A 21,217-nucleotide genomic window follows, 5' to 3' on the forward strand; every position below is an offset into this window, starting at 1 on the left:
ATCTGTAAATATATGTTGCTACTGTAACATAAAATAACAGTGATGTTTGAAACCACACTAACACAGTACATGGCTCTGTAAGAACAATAGTACAGTAGATAAAAGCTGGGTATATAATTAGATAAAGAGGTAACAGAACAATTGCAAAGGAGAAATACAGAGTCTAAAGACAAAGGAAGATTTTTACAATCAAAGCAACCTCAGATATTTCACAATTCAGGCTATACTGCCTACTATGTGTTTCTGTGCATCTCTGAGTGAGACCTATAAATATCATATGCTTATTGAAATAGTTTGATAGCAATTATTAGTTCATATGAAAATTTCAGGAAAAAAACAGAGTCTTGTGGATTTGGTTACACAAAAAGGAAACAAGTTCAAGTGATTTCAGTTATCACTAAGTAAAGCTGGAAACTAACAGAAAGTAAACTAAAGTAGAAGCCATAGGCCACAGTTCCATACCAAAAGATATTACTGGAACAAGATTGACTACTGGCATCAAGAAAGCAAAACTAATGGTAGGAATAGTACCTAATGAACTGAAAAGTTTAAAGCTAAGTCAGTATTAAAGAATGTTTGTATTGCTCTGGGCATTCTAGAAATGCTGAAAAACATAGGGGCTATGTATATCAGGGGAAGTTGGTTACTTCCTTTTTTTTTCTTCCCCTTAATTTGCTGTTCAAGTTTTGTTTGCTAGGTAGTTGGCATCTTAATGACTTGGTAGATATTTTCATATAGAAAGAACCAGATAATTCATCAGAAATTGGATGTGCTTCAACATCTTCTTAAAAACTGAGCAGCCTTTCATGGAAAGTCAGTACAATAACATAATTATATACACCCAGATACCAGGCTAAGGAGCATTTCATGTCAGAGTGTAATTGACATTCTGCTGTGAATTCACTACTACAATAAGCAGGAAATACTTCATAACAATCCACACTTACCGAGGCTTGATATGTGATGCAGTGATCACAGTAATTTACATATAGCTGTGTACCAGAACTCTGCACTTTGGACTCAATACTGTTATAACAAAGCAAAATTCATTCCTCCTTTGGATTATAGCTGCTTTCTGCCCATAAAGCAAGTTCTTTGCTTATCACTTACAGACTCTGGAATGTGAGAAAGGTAGCCATGTTGTAGGTGCTATTCTCCTATAGAGGTGCAGGCTCTGTAGTGAGATGACTTTGACTTTGAAGGTCCCTGGTGACTGCTCTGTTGGACTGGACTTGCCATTTGCTTGTGTTTAAACTGAACTGTTTAAATGGAGTACATCACCGTGAAGAAAAGACTGGCAGGTGGAGGGGCATATCTCCATATCTCCACAATTATGCCTCACAGCTTCTCCATGATCCCAGGTGAATCTCCAGCACCAAGCACAAGGTCTCCTAAGAAGCAGAATATGCTTGGTCACTCCCTTGCTGCCTTTCAGCTCTAAGTAAGAAGACAGCTATAACTTCAACTGTTCTGTTGCTTTCCTGCCAAGGACAATGGCATCTGGGATGAGCTGAGCAGGTTTTACCAGCTCTTCCTGACAAAAGAAGGGCACTACCCATCCAATATGAAGCTCTTAAAACAGCCCAGGAACAAGAAATAATTAACAGCACCCTGATTCATAACGCCAGAAGCAAAAGATTGGTCCAATCTGTACTGGTAAACTGTGGTCAGCAGGAAAGGAGAGGAGCAGATAATCCAACATCTAATTTATCTCCTTTGCTCTGTAAATAGGTCAGCTAAAGTCATGAGGATTAATAGTTTGGACATACCTTGTTAGTGAGATGTTTGTTAATGTGACCAACTGAAATGAGGAACAGCACGAGTATCTGCAGTGAGGGCAGATGGAACTTTGTTCTGTCTTCTAAAAAATGACTTCTATGAATGCATCTCAGAATTGAGGAGGTCTTTTACCTCAGACTGGTACTTCATTCTTTTACATTTTCATTTCCCTAGCCCGAAAGCCCAAAAGGTGCTCAGAATCGCCAGCTGCAAATGGAATGTATGTAAAGGCACAGAGGAGAGGAGGGCAGTTTGGGCCTCCTAAGATTTGCAGGGAGGAGGTAAGGCATATTTTGTAAGACTGTCTGAGAAACAGACACTCCGCCCTTCTGCAGTGTACATTCCAGTTACTCATTCTTTGCCTTCTGCAATAAGTAAACCGAGCACTGCTCGTAAAACTGTACAGTGAACTTTCCCGTGACCAGGGAGATAGGTTATATAGTCTCTGAACCTTAGTTGACAAAACAGATGCAGACTAACCAGTGCCGTACACGCACAATAGCCTCTCTACCTGCAGAAGAGCACAACACGTTCACTAAAAGCACAGCCTCAGCTTTCCTCCACAGCAGCCTGCTCTTCAGTGAGCAACTGCATATCACAATTCTTCATAAGGCTGGTTGTTAGAGTTTATCTGGTGAGGAGTATTTGCGTAGTTCAACAATAGCACAGTGGTTGTTTCTTTCTGGAGATATTTTCTGTATAATGCCATAAATCATATCTTCAAATTTTATGGGACCACCTTGGAAAAAAAGAAGAGGTTCTAAGCTAAAAACATCTTTGAGATAATCTATTTCAAAGAAAACATGTCTGTCCTTTATTTGCCAAAATACATAGCTCTAAAATGATTTTAAAGCACCTGAAATTTCAGTGCTTAATTCTGTTATATAACTCTAAAATACTTCACAGCAGTGAAGGGTGGGGATAGGATATAAGAGACCTCTAACATCAAGGATAGGACTGTCCAGGGTTCTCTTCCTAGACCACACAGTGGTGGTGATTGGTTCAGAACTCTTTGCAGCTCCATATTTTTCTGCATTTCTAACCATTTCCAGGAAGATGGTCTCACAGGTGCCCCTTCACAGGCAGCAGGTAGCAATATCACAACTGTCTGCCTACTGCTGCCACCAGTGACACAAGGACTCACCCTCTCCAATCAGTGGCTCACAATCTACCAAGTAGCATCTGCCCCCCAGCCAACTTCTGTGCTTCTTCACATAGGTTCCTCCACAGTAGCAATGGCATCACTACAGTGTCACTAATGTCACATAGTGGGTTGTATTACTCTAAGAGAGGAGATCTCATCATTGCAGCTGCCCCTCAAAGAACCAAATTCTCTAGATGAGCCTTCCCAGTGTTTCCGTTTCCACAGACACTGAAGAAAAATTAAGGAAGAAGCAAAGGAAATTAAGGGTCTTTCTCGGCCTGAAGTGCAGCCTTCATTACTTGTCCAATGCTCTAAAACATACTGACACAGCCCTTTCAGGGGAGCACAATCTGGTGGAGAGTAGTACTTACACTGATGTAAGGGGGAAAGACAGAGGAAAATATTTGGGACTTCCTTGAAAATCATAATCTCTGAGAAGGGTTTATGGTAAAACTGTCTATCCGCTGTTCACCTGTGCCCTACCCTTCTGCCATAAGCTCTGGAGTCTTCTATCCAAGGAAATTACGTGACATTAAAAGATGTTTTGCAATCTTGGCTTTAGTAGCCAGTCTGATAAGAACCTCATTCTGTACTGTGACCACTCACCTACACTGAAGGACACTCAGAGGAGCTGAGGTTGGGCACCACTGTGCTCCGTGTTGAGGTGTAACCCAGCAACAGCTCAGCACTGCATGGCTGTTTGCTCACTCCTTCCAAGCAGGATGAGGGAGAAAACTGCAGCTGAAATATAACTTGTGGGCTGAGATTAAGGCTATTTACCAAGACAGAAGAGAAAAAATGGAAACAGAAATGCAATTATAACAGCACAGATACCTGCAACACAATTAGCACCTGCTAACACACTGACAGCAATAAATACAGCTACTACTAACCAGTGCCCACCAGAAACACAAGAACTCCCATACTCCTCCCATACCCCCTCCCCAAACCCATGGCCAACTGCAAAGGCTTTGTATCTGTATGACCCCACGTGGTTCAGAACAGTGTGGCCCAATGCAGGCCTTACCCTGCCCCCTGCTGCCGGGGATGCTGCACATCATGGCTTAGTATCATTATCTACATACATTTATCATTAGCATTTACTGCAGTCATAATCATATATTATAACCTGGCATAGGCTGCACAGAGAGGTGGTGGAATCTTCTTCTCTGAAGACGTTCAAGACCCGCCTGTGCAAACTGGCCTAGGCAGCTGCTTTGGCAGGGAGTTGGACTCAATGATCTCTAGAGGTCCCTTCCAACCCCTACAGATCTGATTCTCTGATTTAGAATTAGTACCATTAATTTTCAAAGTTCATGTTTTTTTCTTTTTTTTTTTTCTAAACACTGCTGTGAATTGACTAGAACTGTATTTCCCTACATTCCAGATGCCTCTGAGATTTCTGATACTCTGTCCTTCCCTGTTTTAGCAGGCTTACACGCCACACAATTGGTCATCTGAGAACATTCCACAAAATGCATCATGGAAGTAGAACTGCCTATTTCCTCATTTTTTATCTTGTTTACAAAAATACAACAAACAAAGATAGTAGGCAAAGACATCCAAGAAAAATGTAGTTTGATGTTGAAACTTTAATCTAGTTTGTTCAGTAAGCAGTGGCAAAACAACACATGCAAAACAAACATGCACATACACTAACGCCATGCACGTTTTAGGACATCTGCAGGAGAAACATCCATCTTCTTTACCTCTTAAATTCACTGCAAAAGTTTCCTCTGACTGCACAGAAGCAAGAATTTTCCTAGAATTGTTTCTGAAACATTCAGCAGTGGTACACACATACATGCTGTGTGGCATCCTGGTCATTAACCAGATAGCAATTTTTTGCATAGAAGAGATAGAAAAACTCTACATACACAGTATATGAAATTCCACTGAACAGTGGATTGCCTCGGGCTGATTTCCTCTCTCAAATAATACAACAGAATTGAATGTATAAAAGAGCAATTAAATTTCTTTGTATTATTATACCAAAAATATAATCTCATACAGAATGAAGTCAGCTATTAATTTATCTTATAATAATAGGAACGTTCTAATGTCATCAGAAAGGTAATTTTTCTATTTCAGCAATAAGTAGATGAATTTTACCACTGCTACAATGATGTTCATCATCTGACTGTCTAGTATTACAATTTTATATATGCACCTAATATCTTTTGCCCTAATACCCTCAATAAAAGCACATATAGACAAATTACTGTTTCATACTTACAAGAATTTTATTAAATTTTGCAGAATAATCAACTCAGCTTCTAGAAGTTAATGTACTTACAGTAATTACTCACAAACACAGGCCAATAAAACCAGACAGATAGAGCAGCTTCCATCCTAACTCTCAACTCTGCCACTAAGTAGCCTCTGCTCACACAGAAGAGAACCATATGCACGTAAATAAACTCTTCTGAAAATGTACCAAGAGCTTTACTGGAATTAGACAGAAATCAATACCAAATAGATGAATATATATTATTCTGTTATGACACTGCTGGGTAGGCTGAAATGGCAAAAGCCCCAAAACATGAGGGAATACCACGTGTGACTACAGTGGACTGTAGTTTTCAGGAAGTTACTCTGGGAAATTTAAGCAGAAAACTGTCTTCAGAAAGAAAAGAAAAACAGGCACCTGCCGTGGAAAACCATTTAGCCAGTCTGTATGATTTGTGTAATCTGATCTTGTAACTCACCACATAATAACCTTTTTTGAAATACCCCATATCTGATGGCACACATGGAGCCACCTTTATGTTGTGTATGTGTATCTGTACCAAACAGATCTTAAAGCACAAGCTTCTAATGCTTCAGAATCCAGTACCTAAATCTGGTTCCCTATGCTGCTTCACAGGTATTACGTTATCATCACTAAAGGGAAAGAACCTCTTCTGTTTGCTTCTAGCCTTCAGGATTGATTGTAATCCAGCTGCATCTTTCAGAGGGGATGTTTCCACTAGCATTCCCTGGGTTTCCTTGAATGCAGCCAGCCGTTTCCTCTGCTTAGCCTGGACTGGGTGCAAGTCATCCTTGCCTTGCAGGAGATGGACAAGGATAGCTGAACTGATTAGTCTTTCAAACAAATTACTTTCTTAGTTTTGTAGTGTTTCTTAGTGTTGTACTTCCCCACCATTACACTAGGGAAGTGCGTTCTTTAATTAGTTATCCTAAGTAATGCTTAAGATATGTAGTCTGTGCAGATTGTCAAATTATCAGATCAGCAAACTCAGTCCTTAAAGAACAGCTTGCATATTCAATTTCTCTTTGGGTGACTGTTTTTTTTTTTTTTTTTTTCTGTAGTAATATGTAATAGATGTGTTTCAACTCTCTCATATCTCCTTGGGATATTCTGTTTTTTACCTCAGAACTTCCACTGCTGAATACCATCTTTCTGTTAGACAGCTTCATTGAGAGCTTGGTCAACTCCCTCCCTGCCTTTTCTCATAGTTTATTTTAGTTTACTCCAATTTTAAGAGTTTCTCCTTTTTCTAGAGTTTGTTTTGTTGTTGAGCTTTTTCAATAAACATAGCTTTAGAATCCTGCATTAATGATGTAAGAAAGAAATCTATGCACTATCTTCCCAATTCACATCCAATTAAATTCCCAATTAAACAAAACAAGAAATTGTTACTGAAGTTCTAAAGGATTGGTGTTCATTTTATTGTCTCCAATGAGGTTGTTTTGACAGCTTAGAAGGCAAGTGAGTTTTTTTCTATCTCAAGAAGAAAGCCATGCATTTCACTTGTCTATCAGCGCTGCTTTGAACATAGGACACTCCAAAATAGAGTACAAGCTTCAAGAATAGCTACTGGTGTGTGCCACTGTGCTCGCATCAGACCTCAGAACCAGAAAAGATCCATACTCAGAATCAGTCTCTTTCTGCTCTGGTCCCTGTAATCATTAGTCAAGCTAAGATCTCATAATTATCGAACATCTAATTTCAGAACTTCTCTTCAACCTTTCCTGAAAATGTTTTCTTTGGTCATCCACTCAGGAGGTTCTAGGATAGGCTTCAGAGTCCTCTACCATTAGCAGTGAAGGCCTGAAAGAGAAGCAAAGAAAAGGAGGTCCAAGTGCTTGGCTTGGTTCTGCTCCCAGAATCATTTACACCTCAGCAATAGCAAATTCCTGCCACATCAGCCAGCTCTGCTGCACAGGGGGTTGTAGAACCTTTCCTGGACTTACAGTGTATATGCTTAGGTTTTCTGCAGGATTCAGTCTCTAGGAATCCTTTAGAATCATATTTGACACTACACAGCTCTCAGTCCACACTTTAAGGAAAATACTGTCACTGTTCCCCTTCTGTCCAGGGGAAGGCAGGGATCCCAGAGACTCTCTGGCATTGGGGATAGGACTGTCAGGGATTCTCCTCTTCCTAGGACTCAGACTCCATCACTGCACAGATTTTCTCACACAAGCTGTTAATCCTCTTCAGTTCTGATTATGGTGGTGGTTTGTCTGGAACTCTATGAGGCTCAGTCTTTTCCTGTATCTCTAGCCAATGTTGTTCGTTTTTGTTTTTGTCTTTGTTTTTGTTTGGTTTGGTTTGGTTTTCAGGAAAATGGAACATTTATCTCCAACATCAATCAGAAAGGGTTTCTCACCTTACACACAAAATCCCTAGTCACAAAATAAATGTAGGGCTTTTTCATAATGTCTCACAGAGAATATTCCCAAATATGCTGATACTGCTGGAGAGGATCAGCAATACTGAATGTGATTAGAGGACAATCATTCAATCTCCCTAGAATGCCTTTACCTACAAATCAGGCTCTGTTGAACTCTTTTTACCTACTTAGTGACCTTCTGCAAAAGCAGTGAATTGTAAATATCAAGTCCTTGCTGGGACTACAGAGGTTTTGTTTAAACACTCACTCTCTTCTTTCATTTGGGGAATTTAGCCAGAAAAGTCAGAAATGCATAAAGAGATTAGAGCCATAAAAACAGGAAAAAATCAATACAGCAACTCCTCTTAAGTCCATGCTATCTAACTACCACATCAAGTTTTGTTCCTAAGCCCTCAATACTTTATTTTGATCTGCTTAGGTTGAGGAATAAAGGTTATGCACCAGCTACTATTAATCTACTAGCAATTTCTACATATGCCTCAGTTGTTAGAAACTGAAGCAAAGGCGTGTTCTACACTCCACTTCTTATGAGAAATATCTTGATACCATGAAATCCGAGGCTGGTACATGCCTTACTTCTGAGTCCTTGGTGACTCTATATAGAAGTGACCACCTCAGTTATCAGCAGTTGAGCTTGCAAAGTAGCCAACACTGAAACATGTACAGAAGATCAGTCCAACAAGTCTGTTTTTTAGATGGGGTATCCCTTCTGACATATACCATGCTTCTGCATGAGAACGTAGTCATATTTACTAGCAGATAAGCTTAAAGTGCTTTCCCCTCTTTCTTATCTCTACAATGGAAGAATCACTACACTCCCAGGGCTTTGTGTGATGCTCTGCCGTGTTGTATTTTTAAACTTTTTTATGCTCTCCAATATTATTTGACCTTATTACTAACACTCATCCTTATACAGAGGCATTTTTGAGTTGGGTATTTAAGGCAATGTTGACATCAATGACAGATTGTCCTAAAATGACCACATAACTGTCTTCATCTTCAAAATCTATAGGATGCCTTCCTCAGACTCGATTATTAAAGCTTCTTTACGAAGCACTACATAATTGCTAAAGCCTTTGGAGAGGGTTCAGATAGTGGCAGCAGCCCTGAGGTCATTGTTTGCTTGAAACATATTTACTGTTTGGGATGCTGCTTGGGGAAATATCACTGACTTTCAAAAGAAAAAAAAAAAAGATACTGACTTGCAGTACTTCTGAAGTAATCCACTGTCCTCTGTTCTTTATGCTGTCATCTGTCTATATTCTGATTTGTTTCTTTGTCCAAATAACAAAGAGAGAAGAACAGAAAGAATGTGGCTATCTTCTATCTATGGACCTGTCATGAAGTTAAAGGGGGCAGAGCTAGAGAATGGCTGGAGTTACTCAGTGTTGGGAGCACACTGCACTTACCCTCAGAAAATAAAAAGAACACTGAACCATTTGGGCTGGAGAGAAACTCTGGAAGCCAGATGACCCAACCTCCCATTCAAAGCAGCACCAGACAGAGTAGGTCGCTCAGGACTTGTCCAGTTGCATTTTTAGTACCTTGAATGAACATTTTAGAGCCTCTCTGCTCCAGTGTTTGACACTTCCTTTCATTCTGGGGGAAAAAAAGTGTTGCTTATTCATTGTCTTTCCTTACATCTAATCAGAATTTCTTGTGTTCTGATTGGTGTCTGTTCTCCTTTGTCCTAGTACCATACCACCTCCATGAAGAGACTGTACCCAACTCCTCCATCTCTCTCTCTAAGTGGTACAGAAAGCAGTAAGGTGTCTCTGAGCCTTCTTGTTTCACAGCTGAGCAATCAGTGGAGTCTCAGCCTCTCCTCATTCATTATCTACCAGTCACCAAGAATTCTAGCTACTGATAACAACCCCTGTTTTGCCTTAAGACATAACTAGGCCATAAAGAATTTCCAGAAGAGATTCTAGACATAGCTAAGCTCTCCCATATGTTTTATGACAGAGATATACAAGTACTGTGATATATGATGTAAACATACATAAAATTGAAAATAACAGTGTATTAAAAAGCAGACAATAGACCAGTTTTTCTTGACAACAACGTATCTGTTTATAACTCCAGAATTTCCTGGCAGACAGCTAACATTTGATTTGATGATATGGAGGTTGAAGGTCCTTCCTTGAGCAGCAGCAATTTAAGAGGTTGCGGTTGCTGATATTTCATCCTGTCCTTAGTCTACTCCACACCATCTCCTACTTATTCTTAACCTTTCCCATTCTCCTAGCTGTGGAAATTTCTCTTCTTACACCAGCTCTGGCACTCATCACTGTAAGTAAGCCAATTCAGCTTCTTGGCAGAAAACTATGGACTTCTATTTTCTCTAGGTTTGTTTTCTGCCATATTAATGAGCTCAGACAAATCAAAAAGGGATCCAAGACCCATTTCACAAGAAGCAGAAACTATGCATAGGCAGGAATGGGATGGCAGTATTAAAACCATTTTCTGTTAGTACCTATCTGCTGTGAGTTCAACTTAACACAGGGAATTGTGCCTCCACTGGTTATTATTTGAAAATTCAGCTCTGTTCTCTGTGAGGCCAACAGGAATGCAGATACTGGTTCCTGAGCAATGTAGAGGGTAAGGAGTGCAGTGCTTCTTGGCCTGAGGGAGTGCTGTCCTTTATCTCTGCTCTGCTCAGCATTTGCTACATGCCAATGGTCAGCAATAAGGCTGCTCTGAGCCTTTCTCCCCATCTGTAAGAGAAACGCCGTAAGCATTACACTGCTACATGAGGTTTTGCAGAGATATGTCAGAAGCTTTAATGCTTCGTAGACAGAGAAGTCTATGGATTCTATGGGATGTGTAGGTCTTTTAATTACGTTGAGTAAATAAACCAGACCACCATAGAATAATCAGTACTACATTCTCAATGGTCTTTCTGTGGATGTTGGCAACTGACCGTGTAATAACCAAATTGAAACAGAGAACCAGAAGTATACTACAATGGATTTCCCTTCATATAATTATGTTTCTACAAAAATAGCATGTAATCTATTGTATGTTTTAATCAACCCTCTCATTCTGGACTCTCTGTAGACATAGGACGCATCTCACTTGAAATGTTATTTTGTTCCAATTAGTTTTAGTTATTTACATGATGTAAGAGCTCAGGTTAGTGCAGCATTAAGAGAAATTGTTTAAATCCAGTGGAGTAATAGCCTCCAGGTTCTCATGCAACTGCACCAATGCTTCTTAGGGTTTTCACTATGGCTGACCTGGAAGTTTCATTCCCACAGCTAGATGCTAGAGTGTGTGCCAAAAGAATTTCAATTCTGACTCAGCGTTTAGATAGAAAAGTGATAAACACAGGTATTTAAAGAAAATCACCTTTTTTTTCTAATCCTGCCATTATACACAGCAATTTCACTAAAGCTTAGTTTTAGAATTATCTCATATCCATTTCAAAAAAGATACATGAGAAGTCAAACCACACAAAAGAAAGCCAGCAAAATACAGTTTATAAGGAAATCAGTAGAAAACAAACTTCATTTTAATGCTTCTCTTTGATGCAGTGTCCATTTTCCTTCAGGATTAAATTTTGCAGTGAGTTGACATAATTTCTGTATGGAAGGCAGAAAACCAGGCATCTCAGAGTTAAGGATTTTGAGGCATGGATTATCTACTATAATGCTAATGAGTTTTCTATTTCTCTGAATAATTAATTTTATTTCTCAAGAATTCTTACTCTTATCTATATTAAATTCTTGAGGAATTTTTTTCCATTTTGAGTAACGTCATGCATATAAAGATGTATTGTTTTTCAAAATACTTCTCACATCTGTCAGCATTTGTTGTCTTTAAAAGGTGAATTCACTTAATCCAAGTTTTACTTCTGTCCACGTGAGAAACAGTAACTACAATGATGACTGCTCGGGCTTTGAACAATGTGAGAGTGATTCTAAATATAAAATGTAATTCAGGGAAAACTATTGTTTAATATCAGGTCAGAAGTGAAACACATCCTACAAGACATCTATTGCATCACTGCAGCCCATGGCTTCACAATAAAACTGTTCTTGCCAAATGGTGACAAAGCGCTGTGGACACCTTCCAAAATAAGCCTAGTATAGAGAACATAGAGCCGCTCCTTCTAATCTGCTTCCTTCATTATATCTGTGGAAGAGCTCCCTGCACAGGGGTGCTATAAACCGTGGATTGAGATGGGAGGGCACTGGCACTCAAGGTCACAGTCTATTTGCATTTACTCCCTGGCCTGGTATGAGAGACAAGATTTATTCAAACATATAAGCATCTGCACACTCACACGTACCACTCATGCTCCCAGTAGGCAAAAGGGTAATATGTGACAGCCTGACTTAAGATCCTGGCACACTGTACATATGTACACCTGCTCTAGGCTAACTCCAAATACTTCACTTCAGCTCTTCCTACAGGAACACAAAGACTGGGGGACACCAGTAAGGTACAGAGGGATTCAGCCTGCAGAGTTATCTCTGTCACTGACAGGTGGAATGGAAAGACACATGGACATCTGGCACGCACTCTTTATTTCACACGTTATCACATGCTTGGAGTAGCCTGACAGAGTCACATTCTGTCCTCAGCTTGAGGTCAGCACAAAAGCATCAGAAAGAGCAGAATTTCATTACCAATATCCCTCCATACTACTGATACTAAAAACTGAAAAATGTATTGTAAGTACAGTGCTTATGAGTACTGTGCTTATAAGTAAGTGCATATAATTATGTTCACAATTACCGTAAGTCAAGTGTATTTGCTACCTAAAAATATAAAAAACAAACAAACAAAAAAACAACCCCACAAAGGCTATATGGAAGTTTTCTCCATATATATGTATACAGAATATATTTAACTTTCAAAACCATGAATGCTAATTCTTTACAAGATTCTTTTCTTCAGCTTGTATGTTTCTCAATAGGAAAACTGATAGATAATTATTTAAGCAGCATTCTGTAGACTTGCCTAAGCAAGACCCAATCCAGAAGCAGAACAAATGAGTCCATGCAGACATCCATGCTCCTTAAGGTACACTGCTTCAATTTCCAAGCTAATTCCTCTAACAGCATCTCAGCAGTGCAGCCTCACACTACCTTACCATAAAGGTAAGGTCATGGCTCCACCCTTCCTTCCCTGCAACAGTCCCCTTGACACAGGACTCACTATTGGCACTAACAGGTCTGCAAATAGCAACTTAAAACTATGAAAAAATAAGTACTACAAGGCAAAGAAAGAAAGAAGGAAAGAAAGAAGGAAAGAAAGAAGGAAAGAAAGAAGGAAAGAAAGAAGGAAAGAAAGAAGGAAAGAAAGAAGGAAAGAAAGAAGGAAAGAAAGAAGGAAAGAAAGAAGGAAAGAAAGAAGGAAAGAAAGAAGGAAAGAAAAGAAGGAAAGAAAAGAAGGAAAGAAAAGAAGGAAAGAAAAGAAGGAAAGAAAAGAAGGAAAGAAAAGAAGGAAAGAAAAGAAGGAAAAGGAAAAGGAAAAGGAAAGGGAAAAGGAAAAGGAAAAGGAAAAGGAAAAGGAAAAGGAAAAGGAAAAGGAAAAGGAAAAGGAAAAGGAAAAGGAAAAGGAAAAGGAAAAGGAAAAGGAAAAGGAAAAGGAAAAGGAAAAGGAAAGAGCTCAAACACTAAATAAAAGAGCTGAACGGTAGAGTGCACTGTTGAATGAGATGGGAAGAATAAGCTGTTCACAATGACTCTGTTTTCTGGTGTCTGCCAAAGCTCTTTGTTTCTGCCTGTCTCACTCGAGGATCCGAGCAGGTTACAAAGATGGCTTTGGTTATCATTGCCAGTGCTCCTCTTCCAGGTGTTTGAAAACAGGGAGAAACTGCTAGAGCATGTGGAAGAAAACAGAGAATGTGCTCTTCCATGGAATTCTCTGTAACTCAGTGATCTGTGTCAATTTTACAAAGGTAAACGTGAAAGCATGCAAACATCGGTATTTACTGTTTTGCATAAGTATTAGTCACGATGCTGCTGCTTCTTCGTTTATTGGATCTTGAGGGACTTCATTCTTTGCTGAGAACTGTGTTTTAAAAGAAAAATACAAAAATCACACTTCTTCTAGTAATTACACTCATGAATTTAGATTTGGCTACGATCCCCTGAGATTAATTCCTTGAGCCTTGGTCTGTACAGAGATGCTGTAGCCCCGAGGAAACTTTTAAAGTCAACAGCGGTCACTGCCCATGGCCTCGGGGGCAGAAGTGGCTGTCAGAGTGCTGTGGCAGCTGAGGGACCTCACAGGGTGCGGGCTGCAGAAGTCCCCTCTGCAATGCAGTCTCTGGAGTTTACACTAGTAAGAAATAAGAATCTTGATTAGGGAAACAGAGTATCCTTCCTAACAGCCTAACACGTAGGCGCTTTCCTAACTCCCAAAGATACAGCTTTTACCGCTAAACCGTTGTCTCGTGTCACACGAGGGCCGTAACGCGGCCATTTGCTATTGCTACACGTGAGCAGCCACCGTTGGCAGTCACGGCAAGGCCATCACGTGACACACACCCCCAACCGCCCCCGGCCCTCCTGCCGGTGGCCCATTTCCTGGCCTCTTGGCCCCGCCCCTCCTGTCCGCCCCCGCCGCGCCCCGGGCGCTGATTGGCTGCGCGCTGGCGCTGCGGGCGGCAGCGCCCCCCGCCCCGCCCCGCCCCGCCGGTTTCACTCTGGCAGCCACGCGCCGCTCGTGTAACGCTTACCCGCCCCGAGGTGGCGAGGGTCGGCGGAGGGAGGGGTTCATGGCCGCGTCGGACCGCGTGGTGCTGGGGCCGCTGGTGGGTTCCATCGATCAGGGCACCAGCTCCAGCCGCTTCCTGGTGAGAGCATCGCGGGGCTCGGGCGGGCGGGCTGGCGGGCGGGAAGCCGGCGCTTCACCCTCCCGCAGCCTCTGCCCGTGGGGAGCGAGCGAGGGGCTGCGGAGGGCCGGGGCTACGGGCGGCTGTGTCGGAATCGGCCGGCTGTCTCAGCCCGAGCGAAACGGTGCTCGGAGTCGGGCCTGCAGGAGGAGAGCCGCAGTGCCTGCGGGCCCGTGTCAGCGCATCCCGTGCGCGGTCGGGGCCGAACCGCCGCGCCCTCCCCTCCCCCCGTCAGAGCCGGTGGGGCTGAGTGCTGGGAGAGGGCACGGTTTGTGTTAGGACGGGGTGGCCGATAGCAGCCCTTGAGCTTAAGGATCTATTTCCATATTATGCAATAGACAGTCGTGTTATTCCCATGTGTGTAACTTACTGTGTAAGCTTCCTGCTTGCAGATCTCTACAAACGCTGTCCTGCCTCCCAGTCAATAAGTCATAGCAATTAGATATTGACGCTGATGAGAACTTCCGCGGTGCAAGTGAAATAGTGACGAGATATAAAATGCCAAACTGAGCTGGGAAGATGAACTCAATACGCTTCCCTAGCGTGGAATTTTCTTCCCTGAAGCAGGGGACTGAGTATCTTCCTGACCTGTGTTACAATTATTTCTCAATATCACGACCTTCATGGGATTGTCAAATGACAAAGCACAGATCTGGGGGTGGAGAGAAGCTCCAGACTGACAAATGTCACACCAGTGGGCTATCTGGAATGCCAGTCAGGAGAACTTTAAAATACAAAAAGCAAACAAGCAAAAAAAACAAAACAAACAAACAAACAAAAAAATAAACCCAACACCCAAAAACCTACATTGGAGAAGTTCCCTGTAATGCTTGAAAATAAATAGTCTGCTTTGTGTGTGCAGCTAAGTTAACTCTTTTTCTTAGCCTATAAATATAACACCAGTGCAATTAAAAGAGACAGATTTAAAATTATACTTAAGCATTTTACAAGTACCGTTTATAGGTTGTAACAAGAAATTGCTTATATTGCTGTTTTTTAAATTTTTTTTATTTTTTTTGTCTTCCATGAGATAGATTTCTGCTATTGCTTTTACAAATAAATGAGAGATCATACTTTTTCACTTTTTTTTTAATTGTATTTGTCATTTCTTTCAGTTCTTCATGTATTCATCTCAGTTTCTCTAAATTCTTGCAAAATATAACATTCACTTAAACTTGACAGTGATCTCTGCACATTTCCCACCATTTTCATCTTCACCAAGTCACTAAAGTCAGATAGCTTGTTACTTTGCAAGTGTCTTTGTCAGGACTGTGCAGCTATTTCCTTTTTTTTTTTTTAAAGCGGTGAACATATGATCAGTTTGAAGATTGTTGGGTGAAAAACTGGCTAAGGTACTGTCAATAGGTCAGAGTCTAAATGGAGGATAATTTACAAATGGTGTTCCACAGAGGATGGTAGCAAGTTTTCATTAACAGCCTGGATGATGGTTTGGGATGTACTCTTTAAGTTTGCAGGTGGCCATGGACTGTGAGGAGTAGTTGACTGGGGAATTGGCCTGGCAGAAGTATCATGGAGTTCAGCAAAGTCTAACACTTAGGACGGAAGGCCATGAAGGCTTAATGGAGGCAGATCTGGGGTCCTGCAGGACAGCAAGTAGAGCATGAGAGAGCAGACTGTCCTTATGCTGGCGAAGATTAACCATGTTAGGAAGAGTGCTGCCAGCAAATCAAAGGGACTAATTATTCCTGTCTGTGTGCCACTGAGACAGCACTGAAAGTGCTGTGTTTGGTTTCAGTCACTGCAGAGGAACAGTGTCTGAAAAACTGAAAAATTCAGTCCAGCAGAGGGTTGCTGACATGGTCTGTGGACTGCAGCACGCAACATGCAAGGCGAAGTTGGGAGACCCAGGGTTATCTGTCCCTGGGAAGTCTATGAGGGCTTTGTAGTTGGTTCAGTTATCTAAACACACTTTGTAGAGAAAACAGAATCAGGCTTTTCTTGAAGATGCATAGAAAAAGACAACAGGCAGTGATGACAAGTTGCAGCAAAAGAAATTTCCTATAGATGTTAAGAACAAATGTTTCCCTATAAGGGACTCAAATGCTGGATCGTGGCACGTGGGAAGACTGGAATTTCTATCCTTGCAGGTGCTTAACACCTGGCTGGAGAAGGCCTGGTGTAGCCTGGCCTGACTTTGAATATAACCTTACTTGCCCAGTGGGTCAGGATAGATGACTCCAGAGATTTCCTTCCAGCATTACTTATTCTGAAATTCTGTATATGGACTGAAACTATGATCTGTGTAATTCTGCTCGTGTAAATGAAGCTATATGAAAAATCAGAACAGAGGAAAGTCCATTTCTGTTGCCATCACTCCTTGTTTATCCTTATCTCTCTTACACACACAATACACATAAACAGTTTTAGCTCATGCTGTGGTCTTGCCATCAGAGGACCTTGACTTGGACTTAGTTCTAAGTTACTTTCTTCTGCAAGAATAACTTCAGTTACTCATGTGAGATTTTTTTTTTTTTCCTTGAGTTGGGATGAACATGGGTAACAAGCTCAGAGTTATTGAACTTCAGAGCACAGTGCTTTGAAAGGCATTGCAATTGCTTTGGCTCATTTTCTTAAGATAACCAAGCTAGAAAACAGAGTGGATAGGCTGAACTAGTGTACTTGAATGACTAAATTCTGATCTAGATGTTTTGCCAAATACATTCATCAAATATTTGCGTCTCTCATTTCACTTTATTTAGTAATTATATCACAAAACCCATTATGACTTCTGCTACTTTTGCTAAAAATCTTGGAGTTAATGAACATCTGAACCTCTGCCTGATCTCCTGAGAGGTATTTGCTAGTTAAAGTCTTTCAGGAATCTTACCCAAAAGCAGCAAGAATTGAAATATTCAATGCAGGGCCAATACAGTGAAGTGCACATACAGGACATCAGTCAACTGCAGGTAATATTTTTTTTCTACCTCTCTGGGTTATTTCTTTCTGCCTTTACTTCATTTCCAGAAGAAAAACTTCAAATAAATATATATCACACTGTAACTACTCTTTTCTGTAAACAAAAACTGCCTTTAATTTAGGAAACATTTAGCACCCATTGAGCTTGCCCTACAGAGAAGAATCTGTTTTACTTCTCTACTGAAGTAGCCCAACACTTCAGGAAAAGGCGAAGCTTGATTGTATAGCTAACAAAAAGTCTTAAAAATACTGCTTTTGACTTTTCCCTCACTCTTAGCTTTTTAAAATACATTAGTTTGCTTTCTATTCCCATAATCATAAGTGCTTCTGGGAGTGGAGGGGGAGAGGAGCTATTTGACTGGAGCTTTCCAAACAATATAATTTCTGTGAGATTAGTTAAACTGTGCTCATTGATGAAATCAACCTACTAATTCTAGTTAAATGCTGAGGGTGGAGTTACTGTTTGTCTGTCATCTTTTCCCCAGTTGGGTTGATTTTGGTTCAATTTCAAAACTCCAGTTCTAAGCTTGTTTCAAAGCTATAGCTGTTTCAGCTTAATGGAAACTGATGAAAATACAGCATAGACTAACTGGAGTAGCTTTCTGCAGGCAGATACCCAGCTGTCGTGAGTAACAAAACTTATGGGTAGTTATAAGTTACTTGTATATGAGCCTCAAATTGGTTTGCCTCGCATTTCTATTTATTCTTTCAAAAGTATTACAGCTGGTGAATTCTTTTCTATTAAGATAGTCAAGAGTGAATGTAATGCCATGCAGCTATTTGCACTCCTTAGTGTGCCATCGTTTGTGCGACCCTAGAAAGAGGTTGAGTTACACGGTCAGCCCTTCTGCTTGTTTACACACAGTGTAGCTGCTTAGGCGTTCCTTCTCTACTTTGTTGTTTTAAGATTCAAAGCTCTATCTCATATTCTTTGTACGATAAATTTGTTGCAAGTGGAAGGAAGATATTTATTCCTTTTTCTTTAATCTCTCACCAGAGAACTCAGTACATTTCTGGATGCTTTCATTGTCTTCCATCAAATCATCTCTGTTGTGAGATATGTAGATTCCTCCAAAAGTAATGCCTCCCATTTCTAGCCATTGAAAATACAACAAAGAGCACAGTAACACTACTTGATAAATTTCAGCTACAAATTACTGTTTTCAACACAGTTGCCACCATTAGCTATGCATTTTCACCAGCGATGAACAAGAGCCTGCATACTGCACTCAGAAAAATCTGCACTACTGCTGTCACCAATGCAGAAATGCACCATCCACTGCTTCACTGTGCTAACATCCAGAAATGGTCAGCAAACGTTGATGAATGTCAGCAGATGCCATTGTGGAGGAGTTCAGTAACCCCTTTGCTTCATCTGGTCTTCCATATCAGACTCATTGTGTCAGATTGCCCCTCTGCTGCCATCTGTTGCACACCCATAACATGTAACAGGATCTTGGTGGGAAGGTTCAACCCCTACTTCCACACCGTCAGCATCTGCCTCTGACATCATGGGTGGACCCCATCAAATGAGGCATTACTTTCAGAGCAGCCTGTGTAGCTCCATGTATCCAGATGGCCTAGGCAATTCCTCTGTAACTACTGTTGATACAACGAGGGCAAAATTGACTGACATTTTTTAATCTGCAAGAATTGAGAGATCTCTATCATATATTGGAATCAGTTATTAATGAGTACAAAAGGAAGGAAAGCACTGACAGAAATACACCTCAAACCTGTTTCAACAGGAGTGTTATTGGCCTTATCTGAGTTAGTAATTGTCACCTGTTTCTGTCACCACTGTCAGTGCAAAACAAGGACAGTCTTCCCTTTTTGTCTACGGTTTGTGAGGGGAAGGAGGTCCAATTTCTTCAGCATATTCCTTGCTTTGTTTACCATTTTCTTCTAGGTTTAAATGTAATGTTTCATTCATGTTTGGTTTCCTTATGTGTATCAGAATTATCACAACATGATATTGTTCTCAGTGAAACTTTATAATCCCATGCCCCAAGGTACAGGGAGTGTCTGCTGCTTTTGCTGAGGATGTCAGAAGCTTGTGGTATTGTTTGTGATAGATTAGGAGAGAGTGCTTACCTAGTTCTTCTCTATAGGCATGAAAAAGATCTACGCACTTGTAGTAACACTGGTTTTGTTGAGAAACTACTCCTGTTAGAGCAGCTTACTTAGAAGGAGGCAAAAAGCCTTTCACTGCTAGGGCTTCACCTTTTATTATCTGCAGGCCATACACTCTAGATATAATGAATGACCTTGTCTAATCGAGTCTGTATTTATTTCCTGCTAACAGTAGGAATCCTTATGTACTGCCTCCTGTTTCAAGGAATACTGAAATGATTAATGGTGAATGATTACTAAGTGATATTTAACGTTGCGAGTAGGTCAGATAAATACGTATCCAACCCGTATTCAATATAATGTCTTCAATCTTTATAAAACCTTTGTAAATCTTAGTACACTTTTGGTATAAGGGGAATTTCAAATAAAATTATCTTTATACATGAAAGACAATCTCTCCTATTAACTCCATTACTTAGCATTTTAAGACCCTTATCCAATTACACTACTTCCTTCCAAGCGTGTAATACTGACAGAGCTTATCCTCCTAGGAAAGCTTTGTGCCAAGGCAGAGCTTGCGTGTGAAATACAGCCAAGTAAATACAGTGGAAGAAATTCAGTGACGCTTTTCTCTGTAATGTCTCCACTTGGTAACAGGAAAAAAAACCCAAACAAACATATATACCTCTTTAAGAATTCTTTTCTGGGGAGCAGAGTGGGAATACTAGCTTTCCAGAGATGTGGCGTTGTTTCCAAGATCTGCTTGGAAAAAATCCGTGAACAACCCAGTCTAATCTCATAGGTGACCCTGCTTTGACCAGGTGGTTGTACCAGAGAAGTCTAAAGGTCTCTTTCTGCCTGCACTGTTCTGTGATTTTAATTTGTAACTAGTTTCTAAACTTCAGTTTCTCTCTAAAAATACAGTTGAAGGTCTTAGAGAAACTGGAGAATTAGAAGTTCATCTGTTCATTGCCATAGTTGGTCCAATAGTTTCAAAGTAAACTATACTATCTAAATGAAATCTAGAGTTTATAGATTAAAAGGTTTAAGAAAAGTTGCTATGATTTGTGGAACGAAAAGAGAATTTCCAAGCAAGTCTAGAAAAGATTCAATTGTTCATTCTTAGGGAATGGATAGGTATAACTGAATTTTATATTTGAATTATATTTGAGTAGGAGAGGAACTGTGTAAATCAACCTGCTCTGCTTACTGATAAAAGATAGGGTGGTGTCCTGCTGGCATGTTCTGCAATTGACCTGAGTCTCTGGTTTGATTTTTTTGTTTTGATACTTCCTAGCTTTCTGAACATTTTGTAGGCCAAAGGTTCTGAATGGTGTTAGTGAGAAAGAACTATTTTCCTAGGAACATTGTTATTGGCCTGTCAGTTATTCATTATACAGTTAAGTTGAATGTTTGACTTGGTGTCATTCTGTCTTGGCACAGTGGATTACTTTCAGAATCAGGCCACTGTTGATGAAAGTTAATGAAAAGTTTTATGTCTTCTGTTTCAGTTTCTACTGCAAGGCAGAAACTCCATGCTTCCTAAAGAATGGCTATTAGTATAGTACTCAGGATTCTCTTCTCTCTTTCTTCTATTGCAGTATATTCAAATCTAAGTCACCTTTCTACATTTTCTTCTCTTTATCAATGCATTGTGTTACTGCAGTCATTTTTTTTTTCTTGTCAGAATGTTCACGAGATCTGCATATGCAGTTTGCATTGAAACAAACAGGGTTCTGTCTAGGTGCTTCTTCATTCTTCACAACTGGATCCCTTCTGCTGGCTCTAAACTGG

At 40.5% G+C, this 21,217-nt stretch overlaps 1 protein-coding gene across 4 annotated transcripts in view; it reads left to right on the forward strand.

Annotated features, from left to right (window-relative positions):
- The first annotated feature begins 14,253 nt into the window (after window positions 1–14,253).
- Window positions 14,254–21,217, forward strand: part of GK (glycerol kinase) — a 499,514-nt gene continuing 492,550 nt past the window's right edge. For all 4 annotated transcript variants that reach the window (XR_010622505.1, XM_065741551.1, XM_065741553.1 and 1 more), the window contains exon 1: window positions 14,254–14,374. Coding sequence is in view for 3 of the 4 variants with exons in the window: in XM_065741551.1 (XP_065597623.1) it covers window positions 14,297–14,374 (78 nt within the window). In the remaining variant the exon portion in view is untranslated. The remainder of the gene's footprint in view (window positions 14,375–21,217) is intronic.

This window comes from Cyrtonyx montezumae, unplaced genomic scaffold, assembly GCF_038088225.1.
Source record: "Cyrtonyx montezumae isolate F1298 unplaced genomic scaffold, pur_monq_1.0 scaffold_3, whole genome shotgun sequence".
NCBI lineage: Eukaryota > Metazoa > Chordata > Aves > Galliformes > Odontophoridae > Cyrtonyx > Cyrtonyx montezumae.